Here is a 22,044-nt window from a genome sequence, read left to right as displayed (position 1 = left end):
ACTTAGTTTGTAATTTGTACATTGACTCCAAAACACAGAAACAGGGAAATAATGGCTCACTTAATTAGGCTAAGAGGCCAATGAAAAGCAGAAGCTGGTTGGAACAAAAACCTGCAGCCATAGTGGGTCCTCAGGACCGAGATTGGGAACCACTGGTCTTGAAAATTCTTTCTCCCCAGGTCTTCCATATGCAGGTCGTCCCGGCCGGGTAATAGTCATCTGTCACATTCTGTAATATGTGCAAATTTTTACTGCACTGCTTTTTCTTGTATTAACCTTTGTGGGGTTTTTTTTGTTTTTTTTTTATAATACAGAGAGACAGGTGTAATCGACCTTCCCCAGACTGTTCCTGATACCATCACCGAGTGGCAGGCTGATGCTTTTTGCACATCTCCTGAAGGATTTGGTTTGGCACATCCCATTGGACTGACAGCTTTCCAGCCTTTCTTTGTAGAGCTGACTTTACCCTACTCAGTGGTCCGCGGTGAAGCATTCCAGCTAAAAGCCTCTGTTTTTAATTATCTGTCTCAATGTATTGTGGTAAGTGTCTGTGCAATGTTCAGTAAATTTTAATCAACAATAATTCAAAATAAATGCAATGTAATATTCTTTAGTTTAAAATATGTAATTTAAAAGAGACATTTTAAATTAAACAATTGCATGTATCAATGTACAGATTATAAAAATTGTATATAAAAGGAAATCAGTAATTAATTATACCATTGCAAAGGGATGAAGTATTCAGTGTTAAAGGTTTTCTTTATTCTGTGTTTTCTGTTGTAAATATCATTTGTACAGCCAGAGTAATAAAATCAGTTTTGCTTCAAGTGCCCTGTCTTTTGACTCACATCTAATGTAACAGTTGCTAAAGCCACAACTATTCCCACTCATATGGATTTTTTTTTCACATATTCCATCATGAAAAAATCCATTACTATTAGATCTGTATTTCAAATAACCACTCCCGTATTATTCACCCAAATTTACAAATGTAGGTATCCTGTTGTTCACTCGCTTGCACACACATTCATAGTAGGTAGCAGTGACACCACTATAAGAAAAATATTCATGCTTTCCTCCACATTTGATGCAAAGATCATTATTTTTTTAGCATTTACTGAGCTATATCACTTTTAAATGGTTTCTTTTAATAATAAACCTCTGATACTAATAGTCAAGGTGAGAAACCTCAAGGTCCACATAGTTAATCAGAATATTCTATAACTGCATTTTACCCAAAGCACTATTTAAAACTATCAGCAGGAGGGCTTATAAGCCCTTCTTCAATGGGTAATTGCTAAGCTATTTTCGGAGATCACCATTTCTAAATTGATGGCTCACCTGAAGTAAGTCAAGAAAATGGTAGAACATACAGCAACAGGTCTCTCTCTGCTCAGATGGAAGTTTTGAAGTAATGTAGCTTTTTCAGGCAAGTATTTATACCTTGTGATATGTTGCATGTTGATTTGCACTTGCAGGTAAGAATTTGACTATGCTTTGTACACATGACAATAACGAGCCTTTAACCCTGTAATCAGACTCTAAAGAGAGAGAGAAAGAGGTTAGGAGCACGCACTGATACAGCGCATTGCCACACCCACCACATGACAAAACAACTCAGGATCCCCAGATTAGGACCCAAGTGCAGCCATGCAATGGGTGACACCTCAGCACCACACTAGTTCAGATGGAATGGAACAACCCAGTTCTACTACTCTTTCCCATAACTTCATTCTGTGGCTCGTCAATTATATTCCACTTTAGCTACTGCAGTCCTGTACATCCCCTTATTCTTAAATATTGGCACCAGTATTCTTCTTCCCCACTCCTCAGGCATCCTCTCACTTTCCAAGATTCCATTAAACAATCTGGTTAAAAGCTCCACTGCCACCACTCCTAGACACCTCCATGCTTCCATAGGTATGTCATCTGGACCAACGGCCTTTTCATTTTTCATCCTCTTCATAGCTGTCCTTACTTCTTCCTTGCTAATCCTTTGCACTTCCTGATTCACTATCTCCACATCATACAACCTCTTCTCTCTCTCGTTCTCTTCATTCATCAGACTCTCAAAGTACTCTTTCCATCTGCTCATCAACACTCTCTTCGCTTGTGAGTATGTTTCCATCTTTATCCTTTATGACCCTAACCTGCTGCATATCTTTCCCATCTCGGTCCTCTGTTTAGCCAATCATTACAGATCCTTTTCTTCCTCCTTAGTGTCCAACCTCTCATACAACTCATCATGCGCCTTTTCTTTAGCCTTTCGCCACCTCTCTCTTCACCTTGCACCTTATCTCCTTGTACTCTTGTCTACTGTCTGCATCTCTCTGACTATCCCAATTCTTCTTTGCCATCCTCTTCCTCTATATACTCTCCTGTATTTCCTCATTCCACCAGCAGGTTTCCTTTACCTCCTTCCTCTTTCCAGATTTCACACCAAACACCCTTTTTGCTGTCACTCTTACTACATCTGCTGTAGTTTCCCAGCTGTCTGGTAACTCTTCACTGCCACCCAGTGCCTATCTTACCTCCTCCCTAAACTCAACCTTGCAGTCTTCCTTTATCAACTTCCACCATTTGATCCTTGGCTCTGCCCTCACTCTCTCTCTCTTCTTGATCTCCAATGTCATCCTACAGACCACCATCCTATGCTGCTTAACGACACTTTCTCCTGCCACCACTTTGCAGTCTTCAATCTCCTTCAGATCAACTCTTCTACATAGGATGTAATGTACCTGTGTGCATCTTCCTCCACTCTTGTACGTAACCCTATGTTCCTCTCTCTTCTTAAAATACGTATTCACCACAGCCATGTCCATCCGTTTGGAAAACTCAGCTATCCTCTGACTTTCTTCATTACTCTCCTTGACAATGTACCTATCCATCACCTCCTTGTCTCCACTGTTGCCTTCACCAACATGCCCATTGAAATCCGCTTCATTCACCACTTTCTGTCTCTTGGGTACACTGTTCATCATTTCATCCAAATCACTCCAAAAATCTTCTTTCTCACCCATTTCACACCTCCAATTTCCAGCTTCATGATCATTACTCTATCTGACACTCTTTTCACCTCCGAAACACTCTTGACATACTGTTCCTTCACAATAATTCCTACCCCATTTCTCTTCCCATCCACACCATAACAGAACAATTTGAATCCACCTCCTATCCACCTGGCCTTACTGCCCTTCCATTTAGTCTCTTGCATGCACAATATATCAACCTTCCTTCTCTTCATCATATCTGCTAACTCTCTCTCCTTACCAGTCATACTGCCAACATTCAAAGTTCCTACCCTCAGTTCCACTCTCTTTACTTTCCTCCTCTCCTCCTGCCTCCGGACACGTCTCCCCCCTCTTCTTCTCCTTCTTCTTCTTCAGCCAACAGTAGCCCAATTTCCATCAGCACCCTGTTGGCTAACAGTACTGGTGGCGGTCGTTGTTAACCTTGGAAATTTGTATTACATCATTACAATAAAGTTAGGAAATAAGTGATAACATTTCAAGGAGAGATTTAATTTCAAATTTAACTCATTTTACCTGTACAGTATACTAAAACTAGCTACTATGACATATTTAAAAGTTAAGGCTGTGTTCAAGGGTTAGAGGAGGTATGGGAAACAGATACCAGTAGCGAAATTCGAAAGAAACTTTGTGACATGATTTTGTGCAGGTGTCATGGGTTTTGGGTGTATATTTTTAAATTGAATTACAGTGATTTAAAAGCAAAACCAGAAGCAAAGAAAAACTAACAATATTGCAAGTCCATAATCCAAGAGTCAAAAACTAGAAGCAAAAACGGGAGATAACCATAACAATCAAAAAACACACATATAAAGATTGATAAAAGAGACAGCTCATCAACAGAATTATTCACTAATATCATGGTGGCAAGCTTGGCCTATTAGTCCCTTAAATACAGCCAGCTGCACCCACCGCCCTTGCATTAAGCACATAGAAGAAAAGGAACGTGAGAAACATATGCACTTGGTGGAATAATAATTTAATTTATTGCAGTTAATAAACAGTATTATTTATAAGTGAGAAGACAAAAATATATTCAGTAATAAAGTAATATTTAAAAGACAATAAATTATAAAGAGAAAGAAAAGGCATCTGAGCCAGCGATGAAACCCTGGTTATTTATTCCATAATTTATTAATTAGTGGTCTCGTCTGTTACGGGACATGGATGTCTGAAGCGGAACTCCATTAGCAGCAGTGTTATTTTTTCTGTTTTTTTTATTATCTGAGGTATCCTGTATTTAGTCAAACCGAGGAGGCTCAACTACAGTATCTGCCAGAATATATTAACATGACAGGCTGAAATAGGTTTCAGAATAAAACCCCCAGGTTTTTCCCTGCAGGTTGGAGGGCCTACATGCAGGTTAACATCATACCCAGGATGGAGTGATTGCAGGTTAAAGGCCTTGCTCAGGAGCCCAACAGAGTAGAGTCACTTCGGGCGTTTACGGGATTTGACCCGGCAACCTTCCAATTACCAGTGCAGATCCCTACCTCAGAGCCACCACTCCGCCCATGACTCTAAAGGTGTATTGTAAATTCAAAATTGTGTTATTTTACTATTTGAATTATTGGGCATTTATGGTTATCATATTAGTACTATTTTTCTGTGCTTTAAGAATATTGTTTAGTTTGACTTAGCTAGACTGCTTTTCAGATCTTTCAATTCTAAGACTGTCAGTTACAAATGCTGTTTTTCTGTCTTGTTCTGGGTCACATTGAAAATTAACTGATGTATGTTGATTTGCTATTTTTCTATTTTAATACAGTATTATGACATTATAGTAAATATGAGAAGAAATTACTCATAATTTGATAGTGGTAACATTCTAATATTGTTATTAGTGGTATCTTTTAAAGCAGCTGAAATGCAGTACATTTATTGTGGAGAATTGTGTTAACATGCAGTGAAAGTCAGATTACTATACTGTTTTCTTTTACTCAGACAATTGGCATTTCTAATAAACAGTTTTTACAGTCAAAATGAATTTCTTAACTGTTGTACTGTAGGTTAAGGTGAGTCCAGCTGAGTCTTCGCAGTACAACTTAGAGCCATGTGAGGGGTGTGAATACAAAAGCTGTGTGTGTGCTGATGAAAGCAAAGTATTCCGCTGGACTTTTACAGCTAAAGCACTGGGTAAGTAAAGCACTCCTGGTTCTGACATTGATAAAAATTAATTTTATAACACTTTTAATGTATGAAGCATTAGTGAGCCAGAGAAGCATAGCTATACATTTAGAAACATCATAAGTTGGTTAACATTCTCCATTATCTAAATAAATTGGACCAACAGACCTCCATAGTGAGCAAAGATTACTCACAAATTAGGTTCAGGGTAGAACTATCTGTAAATCTGAGGCTTAACATATAACAATGATATCTGATAGGCCTTACTGCACTTTTTTGTTCTTCAGGTGAAGTGAATATAACTGTCCGCGCTGAGGCTTTGAGTACTGAGGAGTTATGTGGGAATGAAGTAGTCTCTCTTCCCGACCATGGACGTGCTGACACTGTTGTCCAGAAACTGCTTGTACAGGTGAAAAGAGAAACCATCAAGAACAGTGTACACTTTAAAAAAATCTTTTTTACTACCATATACCGTAAAAAAAAAAAAATATATATATATATATATATATATATATATATATATATATATATATATATATATATATATATATATATATATATTGTAAAAGATGCAGAACGACACAGCAAAAAGGTTTGGGGTTGTCCGGCCCCGTATATTGATTTTTTCTCCACAATCAAAATGAAAATGCAGGTCAAAAAACATAAACTAAACAGTTCATATATCAGACGCCGTATCATGGCGTCGTCGGCCATTTTATTAGGGAGGAGCCGGAAGTGGAGGAATGCTGGGAAAGGACCGTGAGGGAGGATGGGATTGGTGACGTCAGGACAAGATGGCGGAGGAAGGGCGGAAGTACCGTACTGCGGTCAAAACCCGGCTTATGGTGGTGGAGGGTCCTTTTTCCTATGAGAAAGCAGAGGGAGAAAGTTAGTACCCCGCCATTCCCTGCCGGCGAATGTGTTCCCAGGTGCGTTCGAATCCGTCCGCGGTCCCCTACTTTAGTCGAGACAGATGTGCTCGATATATAATTTTGAGTTGTATAATTGTATGCTTTGCGCATATGGAGCTCGAATGAATTCTCTGCATTGCTACTTTCCACTCCTTTTCTGATATATTAATTGAGAGATCTTTTTCCCAGTGTCCTCTTGGTTCTTTGAAAGGGAGGGATTGTAAAATGATTTTATATATTGTAGAGATGGTGTCTAATTCCTTGAGATTGAGCAATATTTTTTCCAACATGGATGAGGGTGCAAGATGAGGAAAATCTTGAAGGTTCTGTTTAACAAAGTTCCTGACTTCAAAATAGTGAAAGAAATGTTTAGCTGGAATGTTAAATTTGGAATGTAATTGTTCATAGGATGCAAAGTACACCCGTCAATTAACCCAATGTTCAAGGATGTAGAAGAAAGCCAGTGTACCCAGCAAAAAGCAAAATGTAAGTGGGGACACTGGGCACTCACCACAAAGACTATGATGGTTCCAAAAATTACAAAGCTAAATATTAAAAACTGGGCAATTTTGATACCCAATGATGGACTGCACCCTGTCCAGGGTTTGTTCCTGCCTTACGCCCTATGCTAGCTGGGATAGGCTCCAGTGCAAACCTGGTGATCCTGGTCTGGTTTAAGCGAGTTAGAAAATGACAACATGGCATAACAATTCTGACACCTTAGTGTCAAACATAATGTTTCATCGAGAGCAGTGACTCCCAAACTCCGTCCTGGGGACTCACTGTGGCTGAAGGTTCCAACCAGCTTCTGTTTTTAAATTGACACATTACCTAATTAATCGAGCTGTTTTTTCCCATCTTCTGTGTTTTGCAGTCAGTTTAGAGACTACTAGACAAAGTTTGATAAACTTTTATTGAAATGTATTAGTCAATTATTTGGGGATAAGATTTTTTTTCTTACTTTTAACAATGTTTCATCCTGATTTTCATTTTGCTTTTCCAAGCATTTTAGTTATTTATTCCATTATTTACTAATTAGTGGGCCTAAAGCTAAAATACTGCTTGTTTTAAATTGTCATTATTAGGATGAAGAATAGAAATTTCACTGAAGGGAACAAACTACTAAGAATAAGGGGGAAATAATATGAAAGCAACAAAGGATAGTTACTTATTTAAAGCTATAGCTAAAACATGAATATTTCTAAATGTCTTATAAATGTAAAACAATTACTGCTACTCTTTTATGAATACAGAATAAGAGAAGAGAAAAAAAGATCAGCTAATTAAATGAATATCAGTTAGCAATTTATTATCACTGATTGTGAACGTGGTTGAAACCGAAAGCTTCAGCCTCAATGAGACCCTATGACCAAATTTGCTATCTACTGATGTAGAAAACAGATAAGAATTTCATTTGTCACTTATTGTGGTGGGCAGCATGGTGGCTCAGCTGTAGCACTTCTGCCTCCTGGTAAGGACACCAGGATTCATGTCCTGAGTCCTCCTGGAGTGCACTCTGCATGTTCTCCCTGTGTCTGTGTGGGTTTCCTCCAGGTTCTCAGGTTTCCTCTCACTGTCTAACAACATGCAGGTTAGGTGAATAGGCAATGCTAGCTGGGATAGGCTCCAGAATCAAACCCCCCACAGGCCTGACCCCCGACCCCCAACAATAATGTGAGCCGGTTAAAGAATGACATGACCTGTTGTGGTATGTCTTATCTATAATTGTAAGGATTTGTTTGCTTTATTTCTTTTAGGCTGAGGGAGTTCAGAAAACAACTGCAGTCAATGCTCTATTGTGTCCTAAAGGTAAGATTCTTAGTTATAGAATGTGTTTATTATTTTCCAATTGTGCATAATCAAGTGTTGGACAGGAATCTAACCTGGAAGCATCAAAAAGCATTATAAATGATGACTGATATACATGTACAGTGTACACTGCAAAAAAAAATGCCCAAAGATATTTTGAGTATGTTGTTGTTTTCCACTAAGTCCAAACAGAAAGGGTGAAGACTTGAAAATGCTTCATATTTTAAGTTCATATTTAAAATATTTAAGTTCATATTTTATTATTAGATTACATATTCTTTATTTATCCCAAAGGTAAATTTATTCATATATTGCTTTATTATTTCATATCATTTTAAAATTAATCTATCAATCCATCCATTATCCGACCCACTATATAACCTTCCTTAATTCATTAACCTTATTATAATATTTTGTGTTGTATATACTGTACTACAAGCCACCAATTTTATTGTATGACAAATAAAGATCTATCTATCTATCTATCTATCTATCTATCTATCTATCTGTCTGTCTGTCTGTCTGTCTGTCTAATCAGAGTCCTACTGTGTGGGCAGAAATCTCTTAAAACAGAACACTTTTTCTTTTTCTATAAATTGTTGGTTCCCTGACATCCACTAGATGGAACGTGAGTTATGTAGAGAGGAGGTTTTCATAAATATGTTTTTGTTATTTTCCAGATGAGTTCATCGAGTCTAAAACATTTTCTTTGGAGCTTCCAGAAGTGTTTGTAGACGGATCAGCCAAAGCATCTGTGTCAGTCCTAGGTAAAAACACAAAAAATAAAGAAAATGTTAAGCTATTTGTGGTGACCAAAATTTTGTGAAAACATGGAAAATAAAACAGGTTAATTATTAGATGATGCTGGTTTCTAAACCTGATCTTGCACTGATTTTCAATAAATACTCAGTCAGTCATTATCCAACCTGCTATATCCTAACACAGGGGTCTGCTGGAGCCAATCCCAGGGCCCAAGGCAGGAACAAATCCCGGGTAGGGCACCAGCCCACCGCAGGGTGCACACACACACACACACACCAAGTACACACTAAGGACAATTTAGGATCACCAATGCACCTAATCTGCATGTCTTTGGACTGTGGGAGGAAACCGGAGCACACAGAGGAAACCCACACTGACATGGGGAGAACATACAAACTCCACACAGGGAGGACCCAGGAAGCAAACCCAGGTCTCCTTACTGCGAAGCAGCAGAGCTACCACTGCGCCACCATGCCGCCCTCAAAAATAGTGAGTTTATCAAAGATTTACACCAGTGTTTCTAAATAAAGACCATCATTCTTTAATAAAAATGCTTGTCTGCAATTTCATAAAAGAAAAAGAAAAACATGTTGGAAAAACACATTTTTAGAAAATGTCTGATTTTTACTTTGAAAAATGGTCTTGTAATAAATAAGTAAACTTGATGCAGAAAGGTGACAGGCTGTCAATAAAGCATTTATTTGTGGCCATGGAGAAATTTAGCTTTTTACAGAAGCTCTTTAAATAAATAAATATATAAATAGGTAATTAAATTAATAAATAAATATAGTAAATTAGTTGAGAAACAAAAATAAACAGTGGGAAGTACAGATGTATACTGTGAACGCTGGCCCCGGCACAGACAGACGGACAACATGTTTTCACCCATCACACCATTTATTTACACTATGTACAGTATATAAAGTCACGTGCACTCACACAACCCCAGTGCCTTCTTGCACCGATTTCCCCAATGTCGAGGCCCACAGTCTCTGTGCCTTCCTGGCCGCCTCCCGTCCTCTCTCTCTCCAGCTCTGTCTGCTTCCTCCCGACATCCACCACTGACTGGAGGGAGGCGGCCCCTTTTATGGGAACCCGGATGGGCTCCAGCTGCTTCCCGGCACTTAACGGTGGCCACACCCCTGTGTGGCGGAAGGGCCGGCTGCGCACCCCGGAAGCCGTCCGTGTCTCCCCGGTCGTCTTCCCCCCGGCACTTCCTGGTGTGGCGGAAGTGCCGGGCTCCCAGGATAAACAGGCACTGGGGCGCCGCCTGGGCTGGGCTTCAAAGCCCCCTACCTGAGGCCCCCTGCATAACCAGGACGGACGCCCCCACTCGGTCTGGAGGAGGCACACGCCCTCCTCTGGTCCTCCAAGGCGTCCTGGCTGGGCTCCAGCCCTGGCCGAGGACCACGCGGGATAAACCGGCATCAGGGCGCCACCTGGCGGTGACCACGGGCCCCTACGGGGTAGGGCTTCCATGCCCTCGACCCGTGGCCCCCAACAGAACCAGGACGGACGCCCCCTCGCGGTCAGGAGGAGGCACAAGCCCTCCTCACGTCCTCCTGGGCGTCCCGGCCAGGGACCACAATACCAAGAACCAAACTGTTACTAATTCATGAATTAATTGTGGTACCGTTCCATTTGAAATTCTGATATGTTTATTGTGGCATTCTCTTGCTCTTTTATTGTCCTCAAAGTAAAATCTCTTAAAATATGCTTGGAACTATATTATCCTTTTTCAGTTAAGATTGTAGCTGTGAATTGACACAAAATCATACCTAAGAAACAATTTCTTATATTATTAGCAGTTCACAATGTAATTAAACACACTCTTAAAAATGACAATTGAACATTTAGTTATTTCTTAAACATGCACTTTCAGATGTGCCAATATTAAATTTGAACCTTCAACTGAGTGCCACAGTGGTGCAATGCATAACATGAATGTCTTAGATCCTAATTTCAAATCCATGGCAGTTGCTGCCTGTGAAAAGTTTGCATGTTCTCCCTGTTTTTGCCTAATTCCAGAACCCCCCGCGAAAGGTGAAAATCTGCGAAGTAAAAATCATATGTTTATATACTTATTTTTAAATTGTCCACTTGTGTCACAAATTTGCACAGAAACACAAGAGGTTGTAGAGACAGGGACTTTAAAAAACTGCAAAAACAAACATTTGTCTCTTTTTCAAAAGTTGAAACTGTGCTCCATGACAAGACAGAGATGGCAGTTCCGTCTCACAATTAAAAGAATGCAAACATATCTTCCTCTTCAAAGGAGTGTGCATCAGGAGCAGAGAATGTCAGACAGAGAAAGAGAGAGAGAAGCATACCCAAGCAATGTGAAGGTAGTCTTTCAGCATTTTTTAGAGGAGCGTCTATATCCTCTAAGCCAGTGTGCGAACAGCCCCTCTGCTCACACCCCCTCCGTCAAGAGCAGAGAATGTCAGAGAGAGTGAGAGAGACAGAGAAAAGCAAACAATCAAAAATCAATACGTGCTGTTTGGGCACTGGAAGCATATCGTATATCATTGAGGAGGTTTATTTAATACGTAATACGTGCTCTGATTGGGTAGCTTCTCAGCCATCCGCCAATAGCGTCCCTTGTATGAAATTAACTGGGCAAACCAACTTGGGAAGCATGTACCATAAATTAAAAGACCCATTGTCCACAGAAATCTGCGAACCAGCAAAAAATCTGTGATATATATTTAGATATGCTTACATATAAAATCTGTGATGGAGTGAAGCCGCGAAAGTCGAAACGCGATATAGCGAGGGATCACTGTATTCAAGACATCCTGTATTTTAGTAATCCTGATGGAACTTCCAAAAATACAGAGAACCATATGAGTAGAACTAAGAAGAGAAAAAGACTTTAAATAAAAGGAGAAGCCCTATTAAGAGCCACTAGCAACACTTTAGATTAGATGCTTCCTATAATGGATATATTATTCACATACTGTTATGCAACAAGACATTAACAAATGCTCTGTTTAATATCAATGACACTTGCAAAGCATCGATAAAGTGCTTATTGATCTGTGTGGTTTAGCATACTAAAATAACTTCACTTTGGAATGATCTGAGTGGAGCATAATATATCTCTCAAAATTGAATAATTCTGAATAAGACTTGTGAATCTTGAATTATGTTTTAAAAGACTATGTTAAGTTATTATACTCGCAAGTAATTCTACCAGCATGTCACAAGTTCTGAAACTGCCACTCTGCCCAAAGATGGTGTAACAACTTTACAAATGTTTTGTAAGTGTTAATAAGACCAAAACAAGTTTTGCTAATATCTTGTTACATAACAGTATGTGACTAATGCCATCAATAAAGGCAGTAACTAAAAATGAATGTTACCAAGCCGCTGAAGACTAAATCAACATTAGTGCCCAAATATGGCCTTTTGGAGTTTTAAGGCCAGCATGTAGTGGAGTATCTAGCTTGGTATGGTCATTAATGAGTATGGAAGTAAGGCATATAAGCTGCAAAGCCAAACCAAAGGACCCTTGTCATCACCATTTAAAACTGTAAGAAACATACCATGTGTGACCACAGCATCTAAACCAACTAGATGTGCAACACCATCAGTGTGGAAAATTGTATGGAAGAAATTTCCAAGATGCTGATTCTTGTGCTAGGGATGGATATGAAGTAAAGTAATGCTGAAGTGAACAAACTGAAACAGGTTAGGTAGGGTCTGGAGGTGTGTTTAAATAACTTTGTGTAAAGCTGAAAGAAAACTTGGGGGAAATTAAGTATAAAATAGAGAACAAAATTAGACTATTTGGACTTCATCTTGAGGATGTGAACCTTATGCTCATGACTTGCACCAAACAAATGGAACAAATTCTTTAGAATCCAAATACAAAAAACTCCACAATAAATTTATGGAATCCAAAAACAATTGCAGAAGAACATTCTGAATCATGGGACCACTGGAAATTGCTAGAAATTCAGAATATAAAGTACAATATGCATTCAAATTTTTTCTAACATCTTGAGTGAAGACTTTAAAACAGATGCCAGAATTATAATTGCTTATTGTATCTTTAGAAATTAAGATCTTTGAAAGTTTTGAATTTTATACAAAATGGGATTAGATTGGGGTAAAGCAATACCCTATTCTTGGGGACATTTCATACCTTCCTGCATACATGTTATATCACTGACATGTGGCTATGTAAATTGGTGGCCATTTAATTTAAGTACAAGCAATATGCTCTGTAATCACTGTGACTGTCTATGCTTTTCAAAGGAAAAAATTGTAATCAGCTTCCAAAACCTACCTTTATAAAGCAATTTTTTTGTTTACTTTAGGAATTGACACACTTATCTTAATTATAAACTTGCATTTTCCAAATAATTTGGTTGCTAATTTCTAAGATTTTTGTATATCAACCACAGCTGTTTCCGGACTGTTCTTTTTGTTTATCTTGTGTATTCTCAGGTAATAATATTAAAAATTGATCCACATTTCAGTAAATGGTCAAAGCAGTCAAAACACAACTGTACTTACATCCACACAGTTCTGTATCTTACACCTTAAAATTACTTTAGATGAAGAATCAAAATGACCATCATAGTAAGGTGGACATTTAACTTCACATGACAGTCTCAATGCTGTTTTTTTTACCATCTATGTAAATTCCTGCCTGGCTTGGATTACTTAATATTTCGATTTCAAGTACAAATGCTAACTGAAAGCTAATGAGAAAATAAAATGAAAGCATAATTAATCAGTTTCCTTTACTTCTGTCCCTTGACTTCTGTCCCTTTGTATAGGAGATGTGATGGGACGAGCCATGCAGAACATGGACAAACTCCTGGCTATGCCTTTTGGGTGTGGAGAACAGAATATGGTGCTTTTTGCTCCAAACATTTACATCCTGCGCTATCTGGAAGCAACAGGACAGATGACAGAACAAATTAAAGCCAAAGCGATCCGATTCATGGAGAGTGGTGAGAGACTGGGGAGTAGGAGAGAAAAAAAATTAATTTTAAGTGTTCAAAGCTGAGCAGAACAATATTGGTTTATGTGTGCATAATTTTACTGTACATATAGCATAATGTACTCTTAACAAGTTACCAGGATATTCACTTAGCGTTCAGTTCATTAAGAATATTAAGACTTGCTCGTGAGTTTAAAAGTGCAGTATGCTATGCAGTCTTTAAAGGAATGAATGAATTCTGAACATTTCCAGAAAGTTATGAACAGAGAAACCAAACCTTTTTAGTCCATAAACATTTAAATCATATCTAGAAAAACGCCAAGAGATGAATGCCAATTTATTTGTAATTCTGCACTGTATCAATGGTTTTAAGATGTTTATAGTAAAACCAAAAGAAAGAATGATTTATATCATAACAAAGCAAGTCAGTGCCTTTTGTGCTTTGTAGCAGATCCAAAAATCAACACAATTTTATATTTCTAGTAGTAAGCTTAATGCTGACAGTAAAAATATAACAATCCGGTTTGTTTATGCTAATGTTAGGAATACATAAACAATGTAACATTTTTGTCACATTTATTTATTTTTATAATTATCTTGATGATGTCAGTTTATATCCATGCTGTTTATTTCTCTGTGGGCACTGCCATTTTGTGTGTTTTCTTACATATAAGAGCTTAGGGTCGTAATGATTCTAGGCCCATGATGCACAAGACATCATGGAGGTTATTTTATAAAAGATTAAGTAGAAAATTAAACAGTTGTGAAGCTGGGAGGCATTTATTTATTTATTATTAAATGTTTTTCTATTTTTGAATACAGTAAGTATTCATTGCATATACAGATGGGTTTCTGGTTTTGTATGAATTCCGTTCCTAAGAATGGCTGTAGTGTCATTTTGTATTTGTATTGTACTGTAAAATGTCCATTATTTGGAAATTATCAAAAATGCATAATGCTTAATTATGCATTTTTGCAGAAATGTTTCATGAATATGACAGTGATACAAGATTCCTGTACTTTAAATAACAAATAATTTAAACTAAGAATTTGAGCAATGGGTATGTTGACCTTATGCTTAAATGTTGTACAGTTTTGGACAATGTTGTGGCACCTCATAAAGCTGGAAAAGACACAGTAATGGCAGGAAAACCCACCATTAACTGATGATTGTGAATCACGTGCTGTCTCTGGTGAAGAATAGCTCAGCATGTCTCAGTACCCCGATGGCTTATACATCCTTAAACAGAAAGGCTGGAACACATACTTTAGATGCCAGAAAGCAGCAGGTCCCACCACTCAGTTAAATATTGACAGAACTGATTGAAGTGCTTCTGCTCAGAGTCTATTATGTTCACAAGTTACATTCTATGATGGGTACAAAGTAAAATGTACAAAATGATTGAAATAGTGACACTGTACAATGCCTCCACGGCTCCTGTGTATTTATTTCGATCATTTAACTTTGTTTATAAGAATCACTAATTGAAAATCAATTGAAATTCAGTTGAATAAAATTTTTTTTTGTTTTATGTGCTCATTTGTATCTGCAAAATTTATTGTAAGTTGAGATCATCGTAAAACAAAACCTGCTTATATACCTCAGTTTGCATTTATGCCTGACAGCATCAGGTATTGATGTTTCTGAGAAGTGTGGTGATGTTTTCTCAATTTATGATTATAGCATGATCTTCCAAATATGGGTGATGTGTGTAGAATAACTTAAATAAAACTGTACTATACAGTAGGTTCTGAAAGTATTCCATCACTTTTGACCAGTCTCCCTTTCTCTGCTGCTGAGCACCACCCCCATAGCATGATGCTGCCACCACCATGCTTTAATATTAATAGGATGGTGATGAGCAATAATGGGCTTTGCCAGACTTAGTGTTTAGAGTTCTGCCCAAACAGTTCAGTTTTAGTCTAATCAGATGAGACATTTCCCCTTTCCTTAAAATGCTGTTGTAAGCCTTTAACTTCCATCTAGCTACTCAGCCATAAATGCCTAATTGATGGAGTTCTACTGAGATGGTCATCCTTCCGCCAAGTTCTCCGATCTCAGCAGAGGACTTCTGAAGCTCTGCTACAGTGACCATTGGGCTCTTGGTCACATCCCTGACCAAGACTTTTTTTGCCCAGTTACTCAGTTTGGCTGAATAGCCAACTGTAGAAAGAATCCTGGTGGTTGCAAACTACTTCCATTTCACAATTATTGATGGCAATATTCTCCTGGGAACACTCAAAGCTTTAGAAATAGTTTTATACCTTTTCCCTGACCCTTACTCTATACATTTTTTTCTCCATTCTGCATGAAAATATGAGATTAAAATTTGTCCTCGGCCCATCCAGTGGTGGACCTACATTTTCGGGCCGTGAAGCTTGAACAGTTATGTGAGCCCCTTCGCATCCAGCAACAAGATCTTAGTAACCACTGTTATCTTCTTCAACGAGGTTGCCCCACGACGAATCACAACCACAACATCTCAAATTTTGATTCAAATTGCAGTTCTAAATTACACTATACTGTTAATTTTTTTTTAATTCCTTCTCATGCAGTATACACCCAAAATGTCAGTGTTAGACCACAACCACTACATCTTTGATTAAAATTGTAGTACTGAATTACACCCTAGTATTAATGTTATTTTTTAAAAATTCCTTCTCATACAGTAGACACCCAAACTTTCAAGCAAAGTAGACTAAAGTCTCCTCTGGTGCCCTTCTCAGATTAGGGCCCCTGAAGTTTAAGATTCATTAGGTTCATAGTAGTTCCACCTCTGAGGCCATCACTACAATCTATAGAGGGTAAGCAATGTATAAACAAAATATTATTTATTGTTGGGAAGAGTATTCCTTTAACTGTTATATTTGATTTGTGTTCTTAGTGACTGCCACTTGAAATATTTTTTTTTAATTTGTAATAATTTTTGACTCCCTTCTATACACTGTATAATATATTTTTGTCTTTTTAAAAATATTCATAGTGTAAGCTTGTTCTCTTTTACATTCTAGGGTACCAGAGGGAGCTAAACTATAAACATACGGATGGATCTTACAGTGCATTTGGCAATTCAGATGCGTCGGGCAACACCTGGTGAGTCTGTCCTAGCATACTGAGCAGAGTTACAATTGTCATGCAATGCTTTATACTATGAACGTTATTATGTTAACAAGACCATTTTGAAAGAGGAGTGACAGTGGCACAGAGGTTTGCACTATTACCTCATAGACTCAGAGCTATGGATTAAAATTTCAACCCGGCACTCTGTTTGGGTTTATATGTTCACCTCATGTATGCAGTTTTTTTCTTCATACTCCTGTCTTCTTAGACATTTCATACTGTAGATGTGTGCTTTAGGTTAATTGGTGCTTCTGAATTGGCCAAGTCTAAGTGAATGTGCCCTGTAATAGTTACTTCATGTTCCCAAAGCTGACAATATAGACAAAAAAACCCTGGAAGTCATGAGATGTTTTAAGGAGATTTGATAAAGAACAGATACATGGATTTAAAAGTGTTAGTACAATGTGTTAATTTAACATACACAAAGGATTTAATTAAAATTACATAACTGACATAGCTACCCTTTTTTCCACTTATTTGATTGAAAAGATAGGTATGGCATTTTTCAAGTTGGAATTATGTCTTCACAATTATGGTATATGTAAATTTGCCACATAAAAGTATGTTCTAAAGTGAAGCATTCCTTATAAATCTAAAAAATACTTTTGTCTTTTCTTGCAGCATACAATGGTGCTAGAGGGTACACAAGCCCATTGGTGAATAAAAAAGCCTTAAAATGTACCAAATACATCCACTTTGAAGCAACAAAGGTTTCAATTTACAAAATCGTGCCTTTCCCATAAGCAAACTAGAAATAAATATTTTAACACAGATTACAAAGCAGTGCAAATTATTACAGTTTAAATTGTTACAATCATATTACAGTTAATGACTTGACTAGAATTTTTCTATACATTTGCCATTGTCTTACACATATGGTTCTGATCACATAATATGTAAATGTCATAAATGTCTTGAAGGCCAGGCATTCTATCTCATATAACATTCGAGAAGCCAAATGTGCCTAGATGATTCCCACTGCATATATTCACTGTATTCAAAAGGTGTAAAATACATTTGAATTTTATAACATTACATAATAGTTTGTTTGACTTCAGGATTGTTATTAAGGTTGTCTTTATTCAATTTTTAATTTGAAAGATAACATTTCAGTTTTACAGTGCATTGAAAAATATGATGAAGAGAAGTGAGAGAATTGAATTCCACTTTAAAACTGATGGAGTAAACAGACCGCAATGTTTATCCGGGAACATTTAGTATTAATTATTAGTTGTGTTAATATTTTCATTCATTGTGATTTATAGTTTTTTGATCAAAGTGCTGTAACAAAGACGCTACATAGGCGCCTGACCCGACACAGAAAGACACGGAGGCACGTATAAAAACAAAAAGACTTTATTTTTCTCTTCAACTGTGGGACACGTCTTCCCCGTGCCACACAGCCCAAACACAGTCCCAAAGCACAACACACTTTTCTTCCTCTACCACCACTCCTCCTCCACAAGCGTAGTCCTCCTCCTCCCGACCCTGGCTCTCTGAGTAGCGGTGGCTGGCCCTTTTTATAACTCACCTGGAAGTGTTCCAGGTGCTTGACCACCTGGTCCTAATTGCACCTCCGGATGGGGCTGAAGATTCGTCCAGCCAGGCTGCTGAGTCCATGCAGCTCCCACTAGTGGCCATCCAAGCCCCCAACCAGGCTGTGGAGGACTCCATCTTCCATGGAGCCCTGGGGGTGGTTGGGGAATCACTGTCAGCCATGGAGGCTGCCACCAAGCGTTCCGGGGGAGGTACTGGACTGCCCATGGTGGCTCCCTCGGAACATAAGAAGCAGGGGCGTCCCTGCTGGGCATGGGACCCGGCTGTCCTTCACAGTGCTTATGAGCAATTAGATTTACAGAGACAAAAAGTCTTCTGTATTCAACCAAATAAAAATGATGTCAGCATTATATGTAGTGAAATGTAGCTCTATAACCCAACAGGCATTCCTTTATTGCTGCTGCAAAAACAGAGAAGTCTGTGTGCAGGTAAAATAACTAAATCTTCACTTTAACTGTTAGTGAATTAAGACAACTAATTACAAAATGGAAGTGCTTTCTCTTCGTTCACCAAGTGCCCTTTTGATAATGTAAAGATCACTGAGAAGGCACACAGGCAAACAATAAATGCCTATGGCATTTTTGTCGTTGAGTGTAACTGGCAGCAACAAGAACCTTAGTCTTAGGTAAGCGGCTTGATCTAACCTGGCCATTTATGTGAGCAGTAGAAGCCACTGTTTGCAATTCACAATGTTCTAAGTATGCCTTAAAGCCATGTCACCTCATAGTGTACAGCTGCTAAAAAGGGAGGGTGAGTGATCCCTCAGGTTTTGTGAAAGTAATGCAGGTCTCAAAATATCACTAGCTAGACCATGACTTCACTGGCCTCACACCAGACACCCTGGCACAAAACTCAAAAGTAAGGCTACAATCCTAAATAGCCCCAAAATGAAGCTCAGGCTTTTAAAGTTCAAAATTCTAAATTAATCAGAAATGCATTTCAAGGAAGAGGATTAATAAACCTCTGGCTTGAAAGTACAAAAACAAATGTTTCTTATATTTAAAGAATATATTAACAAATCAAAAATAAAGTACAAAATATCAAGATAATGGAAAAAAGGCAAAAAGAAGATAAAAGGGTTATGCCTAAAAAGGCAGCCCAGGTAAACCAGTCCAACAGATGGTACAAATGTCACAAAAAAATTGAAAATCTGAACATTAAAAATGATAATCTACACTCCATAACTTAAAATAACACTATGCTATTTTTCCACAGACCTTCTATGAAAATGAGTAAATAAATTTCAATATTTATCAAATATCCCTATATTCCATTTGCAAGATATACAGTTTGTTTATTTCTCAATTTGGAAGAAATGTCAAATATGAAATTAAAAAAAATGAAATGCAAAGTCTTAATTAGAAACTGGTAGACAAAACAAAATAATTTTATCACTTTATTACTTCTATTTCTTTTGTGGTGCTGTGCTCCAGATACCCATGGTATGCAGATCCCTGTTGAACGTTCATTTGTAAATAGGTTTCAGTGGGCCTGAATTGACTGTCTGCAGCAAATATAGCATGGGGGCAAAGCACTTTGCTGTCACAATGTGTGGCACACGGCGACAATCCCTATATCTGTCTTTCTGTTGCAGTTCTGGCAATGGGTGGTTGACTATGGTGTATGCCACTGCTGGAAGACCTGTTGGATATTTAGGCTTTGACATACCAATAAAATCAGTAACCTTCTGTACACTGTACCCTTTAGTATGGCCGAATGTAATAACCCTTTTTCCCAATCTTTTACATGTTTCGTGCAACCCGTTTTTCATGGAGGCAATGAAGCACAAGTGGCAAACTACCACTTCTCATCACTTTACAAACTCCATAGCACACGACACAGCTATTTGTAGGACAGTATTCATACTAAGGGTGCCCTGTGTTGGTGTCTGTAGTATGTCTCACCTATTACACATGAAATTCGTAGCTGAACTATACTCTAAAATAAATGTAAAGAACTTCAAATCAGACACAGAGATAGTAGCAGCTTACCACATATGGGGATCACAGGGAACAAATTCCTCTAAACCTAGGACTCTCACTGTGCGTTTTAAAAAATTACAATTTAAACTAGATATTAAGCAAAAAAAGAAACGTCCCTTTTTCAGGACTGTGTATTTCAACAATAATGTTTTAAAAATCCAAATAACTTTACAGATCTTCATTGTAAAGGGTTTAAACAATGTTTTCCATGCATGTTCAATTAACCATAATCAATTAATTACCATGCACCTGTGGAATGGTCGTTAAGACCTTAACAGCTTATAGAAAGTAGGCATTTAAGGTCACAGTTCTAAAAACGCAGGACACTAAAGAGGCTTGTCTACTGACTGTGAAAAACACCCAAAGAAAGATGCCCAGGGTCCCTGCTCATCTGCGTGAACGTGCATTAGGCATGCTGCAGGGAGGCATGAGGACTGCTGATGTGGCTAGGGCAATAAATTGCCATGTCCGCACTGTGAGACGCCTAAGACAGTGCTACAGGGAGACAGGAAGGACAGCTGATCATCCTCGCAGTGGAAGAGCCCGGATCTCAATCCCACTGAGCACGTCTGGGACCTGTTGGATCGCAGGGTGAGGGCTAGGGCCATTCCCCCCAGAAATGTCCAGGAACTTGCAGGTGCCTTGGTGGAAGAGTGGGGTAACATCTCACAGCAAGAACTAACAAATCTGGTCCAGTCCATGAGGAGGAGATGCACTGCAGTACTTCAAGCAGCTGGTGACTACACCAGATACTGACTGGTACTTTTGATTTTGAGCCTCCCTTCATTCAGGGACACATTGTGAAACATTTTTAGTTTATGTCTTATGGTGTTGACTCTTTTAGTGTTCATACAAATATTTACACATTAAGTTTACTGAAAGTAAAAACAGTTGAAAGTCAGAGGACGTTTCTTTTTTTGCTGAGTATATAATGTTACTTCTCAGACAGAAACATGAAATTATATTTGAAAATAACCACATTTGTATCTTCCCAGATTTCTCACCCTCAACAGCTGCTAACTCTGCCACATTTTACCACAGTAAACAGTGCTTACTGAAAACCGAGATCAGATACTGCCTCTTTTGTCCTGCCAGACTGAAAGTGGACATTCACGGCAAGGGAGATATGTGATTGTTATGGATAATTTATTTAACTGTAAAGTGATTTTTATAAATATCAACACACCCAATGTAGATGATAGGGACTTCATCCAAAACGTATTTGCATCCATTCCCAGATAGAGTAGAGAATACTCATAAAATTATAATCACTAGGGACTTTAATTGTGTTTTCAATCCAGACCTAGACAGGTCTCCTGCCACATGGGCGATGATGTCTAACATTGCAAAAACAATTACACAGTTTGTAACTGATCACAATTTATCAGACTCCTGGAAATTTCTAAACCCAAACTGAAGAGCATATTCCTTCTACTCATCAGTGCATCACTGCTACTGGAGAACTGATTATTTTTTTATAGATAATAATTTCTTCCCTACGATTAATTCTTGTAAGTACACCACTACTGTTATCTCCGACAACACTCTTTTGATCATGGAGCTAAAATCACTATGCCCCACATAGTCATCTCGTAGATGGCATCTTAACCCACTTTTATTAGCATACAAGAACTGTACAGAATTTATATCCAAGCAAATTGAATTTTTTAGAGACAAATACATCCTTGGAGGTTTCTGCGGGAATATTCTGGGAAACTCTGAAGGCTTTCTTAAGAGGACAGATTATGTTACCCACAAAAATAAATTGGAAACCAAGAAGGTATCAGAA

General features: G+C 38.2%; 1 protein-coding gene across 1 annotated transcript in view; it reads left to right on the top strand.

Annotated features, from left to right (window-relative positions):
* The window catches only part of LOC120535853 (alpha-2-macroglobulin-like protein 1), a 136,431-nt gene that overhangs the window by 76,912 nt on the left and 37,475 nt on the right, over window positions 1–22,044 (top strand). The window contains exons 19-25 of the mRNA XM_039763968.1: window positions 315–540; window positions 5,039–5,165; window positions 5,444–5,565; window positions 7,825–7,876; window positions 8,557–8,643; window positions 13,429–13,605; window positions 16,608–16,689. Coding sequence (XP_039619902.1) covers window positions 315–540; window positions 5,039–5,165; window positions 5,444–5,565; window positions 7,825–7,876; window positions 8,557–8,643; window positions 13,429–13,605; window positions 16,608–16,689 — 873 coding nt within the window. The remainder of the gene's footprint in view (window positions 1–314; window positions 541–5,038; window positions 5,166–5,443; window positions 5,566–7,824; window positions 7,877–8,556; window positions 8,644–13,428; window positions 13,606–16,607; window positions 16,690–22,044) is intronic.

The sequence above is a fragment of the Polypterus senegalus genome, chromosome 9 (assembly GCF_016835505.1).
Source record: "Polypterus senegalus isolate Bchr_013 chromosome 9, ASM1683550v1, whole genome shotgun sequence".
Classification (NCBI taxonomy): domain Eukaryota; kingdom Metazoa; phylum Chordata; class Cladistia; order Polypteriformes; family Polypteridae; genus Polypterus; species Polypterus senegalus.
Note: the sequence above shows the minus strand (reverse complement) of the source record. Positions and strands in the feature narration are given on the sequence as shown.